Genomic DNA, 17,656 nt, shown 5'->3' on the forward strand with positions numbered 1-17,656 from the left:
TTACTGATGTCGTTACTGGTGTTGTTACTGGTGTCATTACTGGTGTCATTGCTAGTGTCGTTACTGGTGTTGTTACTGATGTCTTTACTGATGTCGTTACTGGTGTTGTTACTGGTGTCATTACTGGTGTCATTGCTAGTGTTGTTACTGATGTCGTTACTGATGTCGTTACTGGTGTTGTTACCGTAACTCGACAGTCATGAGTCAGGTCACAGTCATCGTGTGGTCATTGTGAAGCAGCCGACAGTCTGAAACCTGAAGTAATAGATGAGGATCAGGTTTCAGTTTCTTCATTCCTTCATCAGCGACACACAAACATCACTTCCTGTTTCCTGTGAACACACTCTGGATCTCTAAAGACCAAATACACATTATAGAGATCAGTTCTGACAGTTTGATGCTTTCAATCTACAGAAAACTTCAATCATGGCTGCCTGAATGGCTTCACATTGAGCTGATTGATTATTGATTGGTTTTACTGATTAAAGCAGATAATCTGAAGTTTTTCTCAGTTCAGTCGTTTGACCTCCAGAGTCGAACTCAATCAACAACAGTGGCACAAACAGGAAATACCATGCTGACTTTATCTGGGTCACTTCCTGTCTCTGTAGGATAAACACAGGAATCCTTCTCTCTGTCTGTCTGTCCCTCTGTCCTCTGTCTGTCTGTCCGTCCGTTTGTCTGTCTGTCCATCTGTCTGTCTGTCTGTCTCTCTGTCTGTCTGTCCCTCTGTCTCTCTGTCCTCTGTCTGTCTGTCCGTCCGTCTGTCTGTCTGTCCATCTGTCTGTCCCTCTGTCTCTCTGTCCTCTGTCTGTCCGTCTGTCTGTCCATCTGTCTGTCTGTCTGTCCCTCTGTCTCTCTGTCCTCTGTCTGTCCGTCTGTCTGTCTGTCTGTCCCTCTGTCCTCTGTCTGTCTGTCCGTCCGTCTGTCCATCTGTCTGTCTGTCTGTCTGTCTGTCTGTCCGTCCGTCTGTCCCTCTGTCCTCTGTCTGTCTGTCTGTCTGTCCGTCTGTCTCTCTGTCCATCTGTCTGTCCCTCTGTCTGTCTGTCCCTCTGTCTCTCTGTCCATCTGTCTGTCCCTATGTCTGTCTGTCTGTCCATCTGTCTGTCCCTCTGTCTGTCTGTCCCTCTGTCTGTCTGTCCGTCTGTCTGTCTGTCTGTCCCTCTGTCCGTCTGTCTGTCCGTCTGTCTGTCTGTCTGTCTGTCTGTCTGTCTGTCTGTCTGTCCCGATCATTCCAACAATATTGTCACAATATGGATACCTCCCGTATCTGTCCTGCCTTGAGTAACTCGTCTCCGTCTGATAATGACACAAACTGATCGCAGTATTCTTCTGTTTAAAGATAAATATGTTTTGGTTGATTAATAATTTTGATACATTTTTAAGTAGAAATGTCCAAATTCTCTGATTCAAGCTGCTAAACAGTGAATATTTGTTGTTGTCAGTAAATTGAATATGTTTCTGCAGGAAGCAACTTTAATATCTAAAGATCAGCTCAGCTGTTCAGAGTGTTTGTCCTTCACCTTCTCACAGCTGTTTTCTGTAAAGCTCATATTAACAGTCCGTCTGACTGGACCTGAATGCAACACGAGTCCTTTGACCTTCACACACACACACACAGTCTATGTGTGGGAGTGTAGTCAGGAGAGAGGAATGTCACACACACACACACACACACACACACACACACACACACACACATCATAAACAGCCCTCTATAGGAGCTGTCACCCTCCTCACCCTCTGAGGGGGGAGGCAGAGAGGTGAGCTCCATCATCCAGGTTTGTTCTCTGAGACGATGACGACAGTTTTCTGGACCTCGAGGCCTCGTGGTGCCTCAGGTTCACATGAAGTCTGTTTCACTGCAGTGATTTGTGACGCTGCGTTCACACATCAGACCTCGTTATTTACATCAGTGTTCATTCAGACGTCTGAAGGTCGTCTGTCGTAGCGTGAATCACAGAAGTTTCTGTTGATGAGTGAAAAGAGTCAAAATGAAGACGAGAGAAATAATGAGATGAAACGGGCTCAGTGGTTCTGAGATTACTGACCCGGTTCATATGAACAGTGAGTGTGCAGCCGGTCCTGACAGGTACCAACGCTCACCTGTTCAATGTACAAGCGTCAGACGACAGGAGACATCAGGGAGGCTGTCCTCAGGAAGTGTCTCTTCTCTTTCTGTCTTCAGTCAGAGCTGATAGTTGTTCCTCCTCCTCTCTGTCCTCTGACAGTTGCATCATGGGAGACGAGGTGATGGTCATGGTCTCATGTTAACTGATGATCAACTCTTTAGTTGAACCTGTTGTTCACGTCTCATTGATGAAACGTCCTCCTGCTGTAACTCGATCGGAGCTGCTATCAAACTTCAGTACTTTCATGGCGCCGTCCAAACTGCCTGGATACTAACGAGGCTCCAGAAACGTCTCGACATTTGATACCAGATTTCAACACCGGAGGAGTTTTTAATCTCATCAGCATCAGTGAGCCAGTAAGAATGCAGCGTGCTAGTTGTGTCAAGATGTAACAGGGCTGTGATTGGCTGTCTGGAGGCGAGCAGGATAAACACAGGCTCACCACGTTTGTGTCATGTGATCTTCTGTTAAAACATATTTCAATATAAAGTCTTGTTCAGGAGCCGTTATTGAAGTGAAGGTGTCAGTATATAAAGTTAAAACGTTAGCAGGCTCACAGTGATCACACCATCATCTGTCTCTGCTCACTTGATCCTGATTATTTCTTCCCTCGTCGTTGACTCACAGGCATGTCTGTGTTTGACGCTGCTGTTTGTGTGAGCAGCCTGCTGATGGTTATCATTATTAATGGTGCGCGTTAGTGAAGTGAGCTGGTTCCAGTTGGCTGGGCGCCACAGTGAGGCTGCTCAGTGTAACTGTGTGAAACAGCTTGTTGTCCAGTTTGTCAGATTCAGGAGGGACCAGATGAATAATGATGTTTCTGTTTGATCATAATAATCAATAAAGAGTTTAAGACAGACTGTGTGACTGGAGAGTTGGTCTGCATTCATTTAGCTGATATTATCGTCCTCTCACAGAAAAACATGCTCGGGATAACTTACAATGATTAAAGTCCCAGTCCACTGAGTTTATTCATTCAGTGTTAAGCTGTTAAATAATCTGCCTCAGTTACATATATTTGTGCTTGATAACCACATTTGCGGGATCAGTGTAAAACTACATCAGCGTCTTCAGAGCCGAATCAGTGTTACTTCCAACAAAACACGGGTAGCTTAGCGTTAGCCTGCAGCTAGCTTAGCGTTAGCCTGCAGCTAGCTTAGCGTTAGCCTGCAGCTGCACCTCCAACTCTTTAAAGAAGTTCTTCCAGTGTTCCTGCATGTCGGCCACATACACACTGACCGAATGTGTGTGTGACCAGGGCAGCATGCAGACAGATGATGTGTGTCAGCTGTGTTTCTGATGAGTCTCCTGTGTGTTCGGTTCTGAGCTGAGACTCTGACGTCCTCGTGTTATTTTTAGCTCTGTGATTCAGTGTTTCAGCTTCTGTGGTGAAACGTTTGAACAGTGGTGAAATATTTTGGGAGCGATGGTTTCCACTGAGCTCTGGCCCAGCGGGGCAGACGGACGTGTTCCTCGCTGTGGACAGATTGCAGTAAAACACAGCAGCTCTTTGTTCGCAGGATGCTGCTGAACATCCTCAGTCTGAGCTCTATTTAACTTGTTGTTGAACACATTGTGTCTTCTCTGTGCCGGTCCAACCTTCAGCTCTGTAATGTGTCTCAGCTGTCTCTCTGTTTGTTTCAGATATCACAAACTCTCCATCTGTCATCTGTTCGGCTGTAATTTAGTCTGAAATGAGAAGTCACATCGGCCCCGCGGCTCCCACCGAGCAATTTGATCTCATTAGTGTTGAACCTCCGAAAAATCACGTGTTCTTTGTCCAGACTGTGTTCAGACTCTCTGAGGTTTATTTAGATCCAGCAGAGATCTGAAATCTGTCAGAACCAGACGAGTCTCAAACATCACAGAGCTTCAGTAAAGAGCTGCAACATGACAACAACAGATTTATATGAGTCTGTCAGAGAGACGGCGGAGAAAAGTTTTTGATTTATTTTAGTTTCAACAGAATTTAGAGTAAAGGTGAAGCTGAGGCAGAACAGGCGTGAAAATGGAACAGCTTTGTAAAAATAGTTTCGTTGTCCTCCTCTGGGCCCGGTTGCATCAACAGGGCTGCCGCCTGCTCTCAGGCTGAACCGACCCGACAGTTAGTCCCGCTGCACAGTCTGGACTTAAACCTTCACCAAGACCGGGTGTAAATCTTACACCTGAGAGGAGCAGCGGAGAGTTAAAGTGTAGGTGTTGCACTCACATGAGCAGCTGATCAGAAATAAACATGAAGTCTGAAACTGACGAGGAGCTGATTTAAATCAGGAACCTGATGAATCTGAGCAGACGATTCAGACACTTCACTTCATCAGACGTTCACACAGTCTCAAGTTGGACACAAGTGATTCATCATTTCCCTGCTGAGGACAGAAAGAGAGAAAAATCGAAGCAGTAAAACCAGAAATATTGTTTGTCTTTACGTCACATATTCTCCTCTGCAGACAGCTGTGTCAGCAGGTCAGCTGTGAACTCTGTGGTTTTATTTAATATGATCTGTAGACACTTTATGATGTCCCTGCTGTCTGCTGGTCTCCTCTCACCTCACTGTCTGTGCTGATGTGCAGGTTTCTGACTGTTGGACGGCTGATTTATTGATTCTGTCAGTGTGAAAATGTCTCATCCAGCTGTGAAATGTCTGTACAGTCAGGACACAACGTCCGGCTATTTCTGTCCCAGAATGTGAGCTGCAGATGTGAAGAGACGCTGAGACACCAGATTACAGATGAGTCTTAATGAACCGGACCGACCCGTCCTCTGCGGAGGAGTCTGAAGACACGGCCCTGTTATTAATTTGATTTGATTGGTTTGTTTGACGGGAGTCTGATGTCTGTAAGACTTCTGGCTGCCCTGGTCGGGCTTTAGAAGAATAAAACACATGATTAAACTCTCGAACACAGACAGACAGACAGACAGACAGACAGACAGACAGACAGACACTGCAGACAGACACTGCAGACAGACAGACAGACAGACACTGCAGACAGACACTGCAGACAGACACTGCAGACAGACAGACAGACAGACACTGCAGACAGACAGACAGACAGACAGACACTGCAGACAGACACTGCAGACAGACAGACAGACAGACACTGCAGACAGACAGACAGACAGACAGACACTGCAGACAGACAGACAGACAGACACTGCAGACAGACACTGCAGACAGACAGACAGACAGACAGACAGACAGACAGACACTGCAGACAGACAGACAGACAGACACTGCAGACAGACAGACAGACAGACAGACAGACAGACAGACAGACAGACACTGCAGACAGACAGACAGACAGACACTGCAGACAGACAGACAGACAGACAGACAGACAGACACTGCAGACAGACACTGCAGACAGACAGACAGACAGACAGACAGACAGACAGACAGACAGACAGACACTGCAGACAGACAGACAGACAGACAGACAGACACTGCAGACAGACACTGCAGACAGACAGACAGACACTGCAGACAGACAGACAGACACTGCAGACAGACAGACAGACAGACAGACAGACAGACAGACAGACACTGCAGACAGACAGACAGACAGACAGACAGAGGGACAGACAGACAGACAGACAGACAGACAGACAGACAGACAGACAGACACTGCAGACAGACAGACAGACAGACACTGCAGACAGACAGACAGACAGACAGACAGACAGACAGACAGACACTGCAGACAGACAGACAGACAGACACTGCAGACAGACAGACAGACAGACAGACAGACACTGCAGACAGACAGACAGACAGACAGACAGACACTGCAGACAGACACTGCAGACAGACAGACAGACACTGCAGACAGACAGACAGACACTGCAGACAGACAGACAGACAGACAGACAGACAGACAGACAGACACTGCAGACAGACAGACAGACAGACAGACAGAGGGACAGACAGACAGACAGACAGACAGACAGACAGAGGGACAGACAGACAGACAGACAGACAGACAGACAGACAGACAGACAGACAGAGGGACGATATTCAGAACAACAGAGAGGAAAGAAAAACAAAATGTTCACTCTGTATAAACTGGCTGACTCAGTGGTCACAGATGTTGCTTTGTTTGAGCCACAGGTCTCACCCTTAACTCACCCTTATCTCACCCTTATCTCACCCATGTCCTGACAGAGGTCTGAGGTAGTTAAAGATGAGGTTCCCCCTGAGATGCTGAAAGCTCTGGACTCTGTTGTGTCGGGTGTCTGGACTCGGTCTGGACTCGGTCTGGACTCGGTTTGGACTCGGTTTGGACTCGGTCTGGACTCGGCCTGGACTCGGTCTGGACTCGGTCTGGACTCGGTCTGGACTCGGTTTGGACTCGGTGTGTTCAGACGGTCAGCAGCCTCTCTGTTGTCACTTTATGAGAATTCTCCAGCTGACGTGACGGATGGATTTACATGAGAGCTGCTTCCTGTTTACTGCTCAGTAAACAGTGTGAGGACGAGAGAGGACCGACCGCACCAACCAACAGTTTAATATGAGAGAACACAGCAGATAACACGGCTGCTGTCCTGTACAGAGGACACGTGTCCACGTGGAAACAGAGTGAGGACGAGTGACTCAGACATCAGCGCTGTGGGTTTACATGGACAACAGTGGTTTCGGGTGCAGTGACGTGTTCTCACTGTTTCCCTTTAAGACTTTAACACTGAACTGAAATCAGTCTGTAAGTCAGAAACATGAACGTAGTTCTGAGCGTGACGTCATGTTCACACAGTCTGAATCAGCTGATGGGTTTCTGAGTGTAGGAGTCAGAGGAGGTCAGATCTGATCTCAGATCAGGATTAAAACGCAGACGAGGTGTTTGTGGTGAGTTTCCATCGTTGGGATGATTATGATGATGATACATCCTCACCAGATCAATAATGTAAGTTTGATATTGATTTCCTGATTCATCTTGAGTCCTCAGCTGGTCACCGTGTCTGAAGGCTCATCATAAAGGTTTGATCCACCATGAAAAAGAGAAGTAAACTAAAGAAGGAGAGAGAGATAAGCTGCTCCTTTATGGATCCTTAATTGATGCAGAGGAGGAACCTTATGATTTATGATCACCTTATTAAAGGTTGATTGATTTTCACTAAGAACAGATGTGTCTGACAAACATAAAGTGAATCCAGTTGTTTTAACAGTTTGAATCATATTTTATTGATTGAATTGATTTGCCTGATATTATTCTGAGCAGATAATCCTCACATGGTTCTGATATGGTCGGTGTGTCCTCTGGTTGTTGTGCAGTGATGTGGACTCACTCAGAGTCTCAGTAATCAGAGTAAACAGCTGACTGCTGCATGTCGTCTGTCTCCTCTCAGGCTGCTCAGGCCTCGTGTCAGTGTTTCCTGCTGGAGATGTTTCACAATAAGAGCTCATATTTCTGACAGAGCTGTTGTTGTTTTCTCTAAGTTTTTCCTGCTGTAGACGTTTTTGTTCTCCAGCTGTTCCAGATGTGCTGCTGTCTCCTCAGCCTGCGTCTTCTGTCTGTCCAGAGGAGCCTCGTCTGTCCTGTTCAAATCCTGTTTGTATCCCACACAAACATCCAGGCAGTCTGAAGTGTGTGTGTGTGTGTGTGTGTGTGTGTGTGTGTGTGTGTGTGTGTGTGTGTGTAAACAGTGCACTTCCTTGTTGTCTTTAGATGTCATGAGCCAGTAATTGATGCCAACAACGCTCTCAGCCAATCAAAATGTTGATGTGTTGTATAACGACATCACACACTAATAAACTATTAAATGAGGCACGTGGCCTGTATCAGAGTACAGATACTGTACAGGAGTAGAAGTCTGTTTCTTGTATGTAAAGAGTTAAAATGAGCTCCGTGGTGATTTATGCTTGCTGTTGCCATGGCAGCGGACTGCCATGACTTCCTGTGGTGACTGACTGTAGTTATTCTGTTTCAAATCCTCATTTTTCCTTTGATATGTAGAATCGTTCTCTCAGTTCAGTTTGTTTGTTCTGTCTGATTTTACTTTCTGTCCCATGATGAAGCTGATGGAGGACGAGAGCAGCCTGAAGACAATCTGTCTTTACTCATCGATCAGATCCTCACGTTAAAGTTCTGACATCGTCTCACTGCTGCAAAGACTTCTTGACATCATTGAGTCACTGCAGAGCTGCAAACTGTGAGTGTAGGAGAGACTGAAGGAGTTAAACATCACAGCTGTGACTGACTGCAGCTCTGTGAAGGAGTTAAACACGTGAAGGAGTTAAACACGTGAAGGAGTTAAACTCATGAAGGAGTTAAACATCATGATGAGATAGATCAGACACATGTTGACCTGATGATGGCGCTACATGAACAGTCAGTATTTACAGTTCATCAGATAATCAATCAGATAAAAATTGATTGTGATCAGTCACAGTTTACAGGATGAACATGTAAATATATGGATCAGTTACTTTACTGATATTTTGATACTTAAGTTAATTTAACATCTGATACTTTAAGACTTTTACTCGAGTACTCTTCATGTGGGACTTTCACTTTTACCAGAGTAATGTTTTAACTTTGACTGATGGATACTGAACACTGGCGGTACTGTTAGCGTTGTTAGCGTTGTTAGCAGTGTCAGCAGTGTTAGCAGTGTTAGCATTGTTAGTCACTTTGAGTTCTTCTTCTGCTCCTCGTTGCTGAGTTCTCTATCCTGCTTTAAGAGCTTAGAAAGTAAACTTGAGAGTTTTAAATCTTTAATCATTTCCTCTGAACTCCAGGAAGAGTCAGAGGTCCCGAGCTCTGAGACAAACAAACAGGAAGTAGGAAGTAGGAAGTAAGAAGAAGAAGAAGAAGAAGAAGAAGAAGAAGAAGAAGAAGAAGAAGAAGAAGAAGAAGAAGAAGAAGAAGAAGAAGAAGAAGAAGAAGAAGAAGAAGAAGAAGAAGAACGTGACTTCACCCATAAAACCTCCAGATGTTGCAGGTCGTGGAGCTGCTCGGGTCGTGGAGCTGCTCAGGGTCTGCTGACGCTGGGTACAGATCAGTTGAAGGTGACCTGGTGGATCAGTGGTGACCTGAAGCTTCACAGGTTCTGTGTTTGGATCTGTTCTGTTTCTCTCACAGTATTAAAACATGCAGCTTGAGATCATGAGCAGCTCTAAACTGTCTCTAACTGTCTGCTGAGCCAGTGACTGACTGGTGAGCCACCCAGTACCAACACATACAGCTAATGGATCGAGGTTAGAATAAAAATCAAGCCGATTATTGTCAGCTTTAATAAAAGTTGATTTAAAGAGGAGAATCCGTCAGATATTAATAAGAGTTGAATATTCAGATTCTGTCACCTGATGTGAGACCTCTCACTCTTGTTCAGGTGCAGACTGTATCCAGAGTGATGCCTCTCTCTCGAACAGACAATCTTTGCACGGTGACGATAATCACGTTTGATTTCTAACCCCAGAAAATCTCACACTTTAACAGCGTCACGGTAGAGAGTGTTAATATTATCAGGTGGAACGACTGGGAATCATAACTTCACTAAATGTCCTGACAGACACTAGATGACCTCAGTCAACCACTGTGACTCCTGATGTCCTCATTGATTATCTACAGCTGATCAGATCAACAGACAGAAGTGACTTCCTGTGTCTCTTCTTCTTGTGTTTCAGAGAAGCTGTATAACTCTCACGGTCCAGAACTCAGACGCTCCCTGTTCTCTCTCAAACAGCTCTTCCAGGTAACACGCACACACACACACACACGCACACACACACACACACACGCACACACACACACACACACGCACACACACACACACACACACACACACACACACACACACACACACACACAGAACAGAACTCATCATGTCTGTGATTGATCACTCGATCAATAACATCAGTGTGTGATATCATTGATCTGGACCAGCAGGATGGTTTGTAAGACTGTGAGGTGTTGACGTGTCCGTCCTCAGGCTGACAGACGTCTCCTCTGTCTCTGTCTGCAGGATGATAAAGACCTGGTCCCAGAGTTCGTGGCCTCTGAAGGTCTGACGTGTTTCATTAAAGTCGGAGCGGAAGCCGACCACAACTACCAGAACTACATCCTGAGAGGTGAGAGTGCAACCAGAGTCCAACCAGAACCAACCAGAACCAACCAGAGTCCAACCAGGGTCCAAGAGTGTGTCAGACACTGATCCTCCTCAGAGTCCACTGACCACACACACACACCTGAATCACTGCTACAACATGTCCACTTGTCCATCAGTCCACCTGTCCATCTGTCTGTCTGTCTGTCCACCTGTCCATCTGTCTGTCCATCTGTCTGTCTGCCTGTCCATCTGTCTGTCCATCTGTCTGTCTGTCTGCCTGTCCATCTGTCTGTCTGTCTGTCCACCTGTCCATCTGTCTGTCCATCTGTCTGTCTGCCTGTCCATCTGTCTGCCTGTCCATCTGTCCATCTGTCCATCTGTCCACCTGTCCGTCTGTCCGCCTGTCCGTCTGTCTGCCTGTCCGTCTGTCTGCCTGTCCGTCTGTCTGTCCACCTGTCTATCTGTCTGTCTGTCTGTAATTAGTGAAAACCAGTCAGTCTAGAGAAACTGATAAACAGACAGACAGACAGACACAGGTTAGAGACAGACAGGTCAGATAGACAGACAGGTCAGAGAGACAGACAGGTCAGACAGGTTAGAGACAGACAGGTCAGAGAGACAGACAGGTCAGAGAGAGAGACAGGTCAGACAGACAAACAGACAGGTTAGAGACAGGCAGGTCAGACAGACAGACAGGTCAGAGAGAGAGACAGGTCAGACAGACAGACAGACAGGTTAGAGACAGGCAGGTCAGACAGACAGACAGGTCAGAGAGAGAGAGACAGGTCAGACAGACAGACAGACAGACAGGTCAGAGAGAGAGGCAGGTCAGACAGACAGACAGACAGGTCAGAGAGAGAGAGACAGGTCAGACAGACAGACAGACAGGTCAGAGAGAGAGAGACAGGTCAGACACACAGACAGGTCAGAGAGAGAGAGAGAGACAGGTCAGAGAGAGAGAGACAGGTCAGACAGACAGACAGACAGGTCAGAGAGAGAGAGACAGGTCAGACAGACAGACAGGTCAGAGAGACAGACAGGTCAGAGAGAGAGACAGGTCAGACAGACAGACAGGTCAGAGAGAGAGAGACAGGTCAGACAGACAGACAGACAGGTTAGAGACAGACAGGTCAGACAGACAGACAGGTCAGAGAGAGAGACAGGTCAGACAGACAGGTCAGAGAGAGAGACAAGTCAGACAGACAGACAGGTCAGAGAGAGACGGGTCAGACAGACAGACAGACAGACAGACAGGTCAGAGAGAGAGACAGGTCAGACAGACAGACAGACAGGTCAGAGAGAGAGAGACAGGTCAGACAGACAGACAGGTCAGACAGACAGACAGGTCAGAGAGAGAGACAGGTCAGACAGACAGACAGGTCAGAGAGAGAGACAGGTCAGACAGACAGACAGGTCAGAGAGAGAGACAGGTCAGACAGACAGACAGGTCAGAGAGAGAGACAGGTCAGACAGACAGACTGGTGGAAACTGCAGCTTCACATGTGGAACAAACCACAGAGCGCTGAGTCAGCAGCACAGATTATACACTGCTGAGGAGAGACACTGACCCGTCTGTCTCTCTAACCCGTCTGTCTCTCTCTAACCCGTCTGTCTCTCTAACCCGTCTGTCTGTCTCTAACCCGTCTGTCTGTCTCTAACCCGTCTGTCTCTCTCTAACCCGTCTGTCTCTCTAACCCGTCTGTCTCTCTCTAACCCGTCTGTCTGTCTCTAACTCTCTGTCTGTCTCTAACCCGTCTGTCTCTCTCTAACCCGTCTGTCTGTCTCTAACCTGTCTGTCTGTCTCTAACTCTCTGTCTGTCTCTAACCCGTCTGTCTCTCTCTAACCCGTCTGTCTCTCTCTAACCCGTCTGTCTGTCTCTAACCCGTCTGTCTCTCTCTAACCCGTCTGTCTCTCTAACCCGTCTGTCTGTCTCTAACCCGTCTGTCTCTCTCTAACCCGTCTGTCTCTCTAACCCGTCTGTCTCTCTCTAACCCTCTGTCTGTCTCTAACCCGTCTGTCTCTCTCTAACCCGTCTGTCTCTCTCTAACCCGTCTGTCTGTCTCTAACCTGTCTGTCTGTCTCTAACCCGTCTGTCTCTCTCTAACCCGTCTGTCTGTCTCTAACCCGTCTGTCTCTCTCTAACCCGTCTGTCTGTCTCTAACCCGTCTGTCTGTCTCTAACCCTCTGTCTGTCTCTAACCCGTCTGTCTCTCTCTAACCCGTCTGTCTCTCTAACCCGTCTGTCTCTCTCTAACCCTCTGTCTGTCTCTAACCCGTCTGTCTCTCTCTAACCCGTCTGTCTGTCTCTAACCCGTCTGTCTGTCTCTAACCCGTCTGTCTCTCTCTAACCCTCTGTCTGTCTCTAACCCGTCTGTCTCTCTCTAACCCGTCTGTCTCTCTCTAACCCGTCTGTCTGTCTCTAACCTGTCTGTCTGTCTCTAACCCGTCTGTCTCTCTCTAACCCGTCTGTCTGTCTCTAACCCGTCTGTCTGTCAATGTTTTCAATTCAACAGGCTTATTGGCATGACTGTGTGTTACAGTATTGCCAAAGCAAAGGATTACAGGAAAAAGAATACATAGATAATTAATAATTAATAATAATTTAAAAAAAAAAAATTAATAAATAAAAAGAAGAAAGGAAAGTGTGTGTGTGTGTGTGTGTGTGTGTGTGTGTGTGTGTGTGTGTGTGCGTATCTGTCTGTCTCTAACCCGTCTGTCTGTCTCTAACCCTCTGTCTGTCTCTAACCCGTCTGTCTCTCTAACCCTCTGTCTGTCTCTAACCCGTCTGTCTCTCTAACCCTCTGTCTGTCTCTAACCCGTCTGTCTCTCTAACCCGTCTGTCTCTCTAACCCTCTGTCTGTCTCTAACCCGTCTGTCTGTCTCTAACCCTCTGTCTGTCTCTAACCCGTCTGTCTGTCTCTAACCCGTCTGTCTGTCTCTAACCCGTCTGTCTCTCAGCTCTCAGTCAGATCATGCTGTTTGTGGACGGGATGAACGGGGTGATCAACCACAGTGAGACGGTTCAGTGGCTCTACACGCTGACAGGAAGCCTGGTGAGTTCAAGCTGTGATCAATATATATATACACACACTACCGTTCTTCACTGGCTCGGAGGAGGAAAAGAAGGAGGTCAATCGAGAGGTCAAGCGCGCCATTAAAAAGGCCAAGCTTGACTATAAGAACAAAGTGGAGGTCTCCTTTTCCCAGGGGAACCTGCGCTCTGCCTGGCAGGGCCTGAAGAACATGGCAGCTGTGAACTGTACTACATCCAGTCGTAAACCCATCCAGGGTGATGGCTGCAGCACAACATCTCTACCCAACGACCTCAACTCATTCTTTTCAAGATTCGAAAAGGACAATAGCGCAGAGCTAAAGACCATCATCTCCACATCCATCCTGATGACTCAACTTTCACCTTCAGCAGGGAAGAGGTGGTGAGAGCCCTCAAGAGGACCAAATCCAACACTGCAACTGGACCCAACAACATCTGTGGCAGACCCTAAAGCACTGTGCTGAGCAGCTGGGGAGGTGTTCCAGCAGCTGTTCCAGACCTCCATGAACTGCAGCACAGTGCCCCAGAAGTGGAAACATTCCACGGTCATTCCCATCCCCAAGAAGGGCCCCACCAAGGTACTAAACGACCCGAGGCCTGAGGCCCTGACCTCCTTGGTGATGAAGGCGATGGAGAGGATTGTCAAAAACTCCATCACCAAGTCTGTTGAGCCATTGATGGACCCACTGCAGTTCGCATACAGGGCCGGCAGGGGAGTGGACGACGCCAAGATATTCGTCTTGGAGACCATCCACAAACATCTGGAAACCCCCAACACCACCGCCAGGCTCCTGTTTGCGGACTTCTCTTCTGCATTCAATACCATGCAGCCGCACATCCTTGCCGAGAAGTTAATAACCCGGTTCAATTTGGATCAGCAGCTCACCATGTGGATTACTGACTTTTTAACCAACCGGTCACAGAGGGTGCTTGTTAATGGCTCCTACTCCGACATCCTCCACACCTCCACCGGCTCCCCGCAGGGCTGTGTCCTATCGCCTCTGCTTTACATCCTCTGCACCGATGACTGCAGGTCCACCCAGCCAAATTGTCACCTGGTTAAATTCGCTGACGACACAGTCCTGCTATCTCTGCTCTCTACCCTAAACCTTCACCACAGCTCTGTTCTTCAGGACTTTATCACCTGGTGTGAGGGCGCCTGTCTCCAGCTGAACTCAACAAAGACTAAAGAGGTGATTGTGACATTCTCCAGCAAGCAGAGACAACTGGCAGAGGCCATCGCTACCACCATCCGGGGGGAACCTGTGGAGGTGGTGGAGGAATACAGGTACTTGGGCACAATTTTTGACGGCCTTCTGAGGTGAACACTGAGGAGATCCTGAAAAAGTGCCACCAGAGACAATATCTGCTCAGGAAGTTGAGATCGTTTGGAGTGAATAAAGTCATTCTCCTGACCTTTTACCACTCCTTCATCGAGAGTGTCCTAACATTTTCATTCATCTCCTGGTTTTATTCCAACAGCCTGCAAGATCGGACACGTTTACTTAGCATCACCAAAGTCTGCTCTAAAATCATTGGACAGCCTGTTAGAGCTCTGTCTGCTTTCTGTGACCAACAAACAACCCGCACTGCTCACAGGATCCCACATGACCCCTCACACTCTGCACTCAGTGTTTGAGTGGCTCCCATCAGGCCGCAGGCTGCGCTGTCCCCGCTGCAGAACACAGAGGAGGACGCCGCCTTTGTCCCCACAGCAGTCCAGCTCCTGAACTCTGACCTCTCAAGCGCTGTCCACAGGGTATGGCATGGCATTGCAAAATGGAGTGATAGCCTTCCTTATTCAAAATCCCTTTTACCCAGTACAAATCTCCCACTTCACCAGCACCAAAGCAGCCCCACACCATCACATTACCTCCACCATGCTGGACAGATGGCGTCAGGCACTCCTCCAGCATCTTTTCACTTGTTCTGCGTCTCACAAATGTTCTTCTGTGTGATCCAAACCACTCTGCCTAGAAGGCCAGCATCCCGGAGTCGCCTCTCCACTGTGGACGTTGAGACTGGCGTTTTGCGGGTCCCATTTAATGAAGCTGCCAGTTGAGGACCTGTGGGGTGTCTATTTCTCAAAGTTTTATAGCTTCTCTAATCAGCACAACAGTTTTCAGCCGTGCTAACATAATTGCACATCAATTAGCCTTTTAACACGGTTAGCTAACACAATGTCGCATTAGAGCACAGGAGCGATGGCTGCTGGAAATGGGCCTCTGTTCACCCGCGTAGATATTCCACTAAAAATCAGCCGTTTCCAGCTAGAATAGTCATTTACCACATTAACAAAGTCTAGACTGTATTTCTGATTCATTTAATGTGATCTTCATTGAAAAAAACTGTGACCCCAAACTTTTGAACGGTAGTGTATATGTGTACACATATATATATATATATATATATGTAAATATATATATATATATATATATATATATATATATATATATATATATATATATATATATATATATATATATATATATGTGTGTGTATCTATATGAAATAAAGTACTGCCTGTTTGTTTGAATCTGGTTAAGATTTCAGATTGATTGATAGATTTGAATCCATTAATCAATATTCTGCTGCTCGTCCAGGTGACGTTAATGAAGCATCAGTTACAAACACCTGAGAAATAAATCATATTGATCTTGTTGTCCCTGCTGATCGTCAGGACATCAGACTGTGTGTTTTTATAACCTCAGTAGGGTTTGAGTCTGTCAGTGTCTGATGTTTAAAACTGTGTGATGTTCAAGGGTTAACGTTGACCTCTGACCTCTGAGAGCCTGTTCAGACTCACCATGAGTCAGTGAGAGGACCAGCAGTCGGACCGCTGCGATCAGACAGTGTTAAATCTCCTCAGTAGAAGAAGTGAATCACAGTGGACTCAGTGTTGGACCTTCAGACCCGTGGCGCCCCCTGGTGGACTGAACATGTGTGTGTGTGTGTGTGTGTGTGTCTGCAGTCTCGTCTGGTGGTGAAGACGTCTCTGAAGCTGCTCATCGTCTTCGTCGAGTATTCAGAGGCCAACAGTCCTCTGCTCATCAACGCCGTCAACACAGTGGACAGGAGGAGAGGTGCACACGCACGCACACACACACACACACGCGCACACACACACACACACACACACACACACACATTGAAAACAGTCTGAGACTGTTTCGGGGACTGAACGATGCAGACATCAACTTTTAATGAGCTAATTATTGTGATGAGTAATCAAAGTGTGTCTATAAAGTATCAGAACAGTGATGTCATCAGATCTTCACCTGAGAGAACATGACGCCATCATCACTCAGACTGTGTGATGATGTCATGACATCATCACTCAGACTGTGTGATGATGTCATGACAGAGTTTAATGTTGATGTGCTGCAGGTGAGAAGTCGTGGAGTTACCTGATGGAAGTCCTGGAGGAGCGGAACGGGTCGGACACAGAGCTGCTCATGTTCACCATGACGCTCATCAACAAGGTAGACAAACAGTCAGCCAAGTAAACAAACAGTCAGCCAGGTGAACAAACAGTCAGCCAGGTAAACAGTGTGTGTGTGTGTGTGTGTGTGTGTGTGTGTGTGTGTGTGTGTGTGTGTGTGTGTGTGTGTGTGTGTGTGTGTGTGTGTGTGTCAGACTCTAGCGGTGCTCCCTGACCAGGACTCGTTCTACGATGTGACTGACAGTCTGGAGCAGTTGGGGATGGAGACGATCATCCACAAACACATGAACAACAAGGGGACAGAACCGGACCTCCGAGCTCAGTTCACCATCTACGAGGTAACGGCGAGCTGAGCGACAGCAGCCAGCGGGTCGCAGAGTCTCTGCTGAAACAGCTGCAGTGTAGTTGAACTATATGAATCCTTCAGTGTGCGGCTGCTGTTGTTTTACTCAACTTAATAATTAAACATTTTTCATTGAAGAGTTTTTTTCCCAAATTTTTTTTTCCAAACTTCAGATTCTGTAACTCCGCCCATCTGTCACTCTGATGATTTGACACACACATGAACCTCTCTTTATATGTTGCGTGTGTGTGTGCGTGCGCGCGTGCGTGCATGTGTTGCAGACAGCTCTGAAGTACGAGGACGGTGAAATCGATGACTCCTCCCTTCACCTCCGTAAAGAGAGAAGAAAGATGGCTGCCGGCGATCAAGAGGGAAGAAAGAGCCGCCGCTCGTCCAGTCAAAACCTCCCTGACCTCCTGTCCTACTCTGCAGGCTCCTCCCCCTCCGCCTCCCCCACCCCCCCTGCCTTCCTCTCCCCCTCCACAGCCAACAACAACCCCCTCTCTCCCGCCATCTCCTCCGCCTCCTCCTCCAGCCCCACAGCGGGTCTCGGCAGCAGGGCCTCGTCTCCTCTGACCTCCGACCCCAGCAGCGCCTCCTCCAGTCCGGCCAGGTCCCAGCGAGGGTCTCCTCTGCCCCCCCCCACA

General features: G+C 47.5%; 1 protein-coding gene across 3 annotated transcripts in view; it reads left to right on the forward strand.

Moving 5' to 3' along the window:
• fhod1 (formin homology 2 domain containing 1) overlaps positions 1-17,656 on the forward strand; it is a 55,197-nt gene that overhangs the window by 16,174 nt on the left and 21,367 nt on the right. For all 3 annotated transcript variants that reach the window (XM_073464807.1, XM_073464808.1, XM_073464809.1), the window contains exons 4-10: positions 9,751-9,818; positions 10,089-10,194; positions 13,131-13,225; positions 16,196-16,307; positions 16,612-16,706; positions 16,861-17,004; positions 17,291-17,656. The exon at positions 17,291-17,656 is cut by the window's right edge and continues 53 nt beyond it. In XM_073464807.1, the coding sequence (XP_073320908.1) occupies positions 9,751-9,818; positions 10,089-10,194; positions 13,131-13,225; positions 16,196-16,307; positions 16,612-16,706; positions 16,861-17,004; positions 17,291-17,656 (986 nt within the window). The remainder of the gene's footprint in view (positions 1-9,750; positions 9,819-10,088; positions 10,195-13,130; positions 13,226-16,195; positions 16,308-16,611; positions 16,707-16,860; positions 17,005-17,290) is intronic.

The sequence above is a fragment of the Pagrus major genome, chromosome 4 (genome assembly GCF_040436345.1).
Source record: "Pagrus major chromosome 4, Pma_NU_1.0".
NCBI classification, from domain to species: domain Eukaryota; kingdom Metazoa; phylum Chordata; class Actinopteri; order Spariformes; family Sparidae; genus Pagrus; species Pagrus major.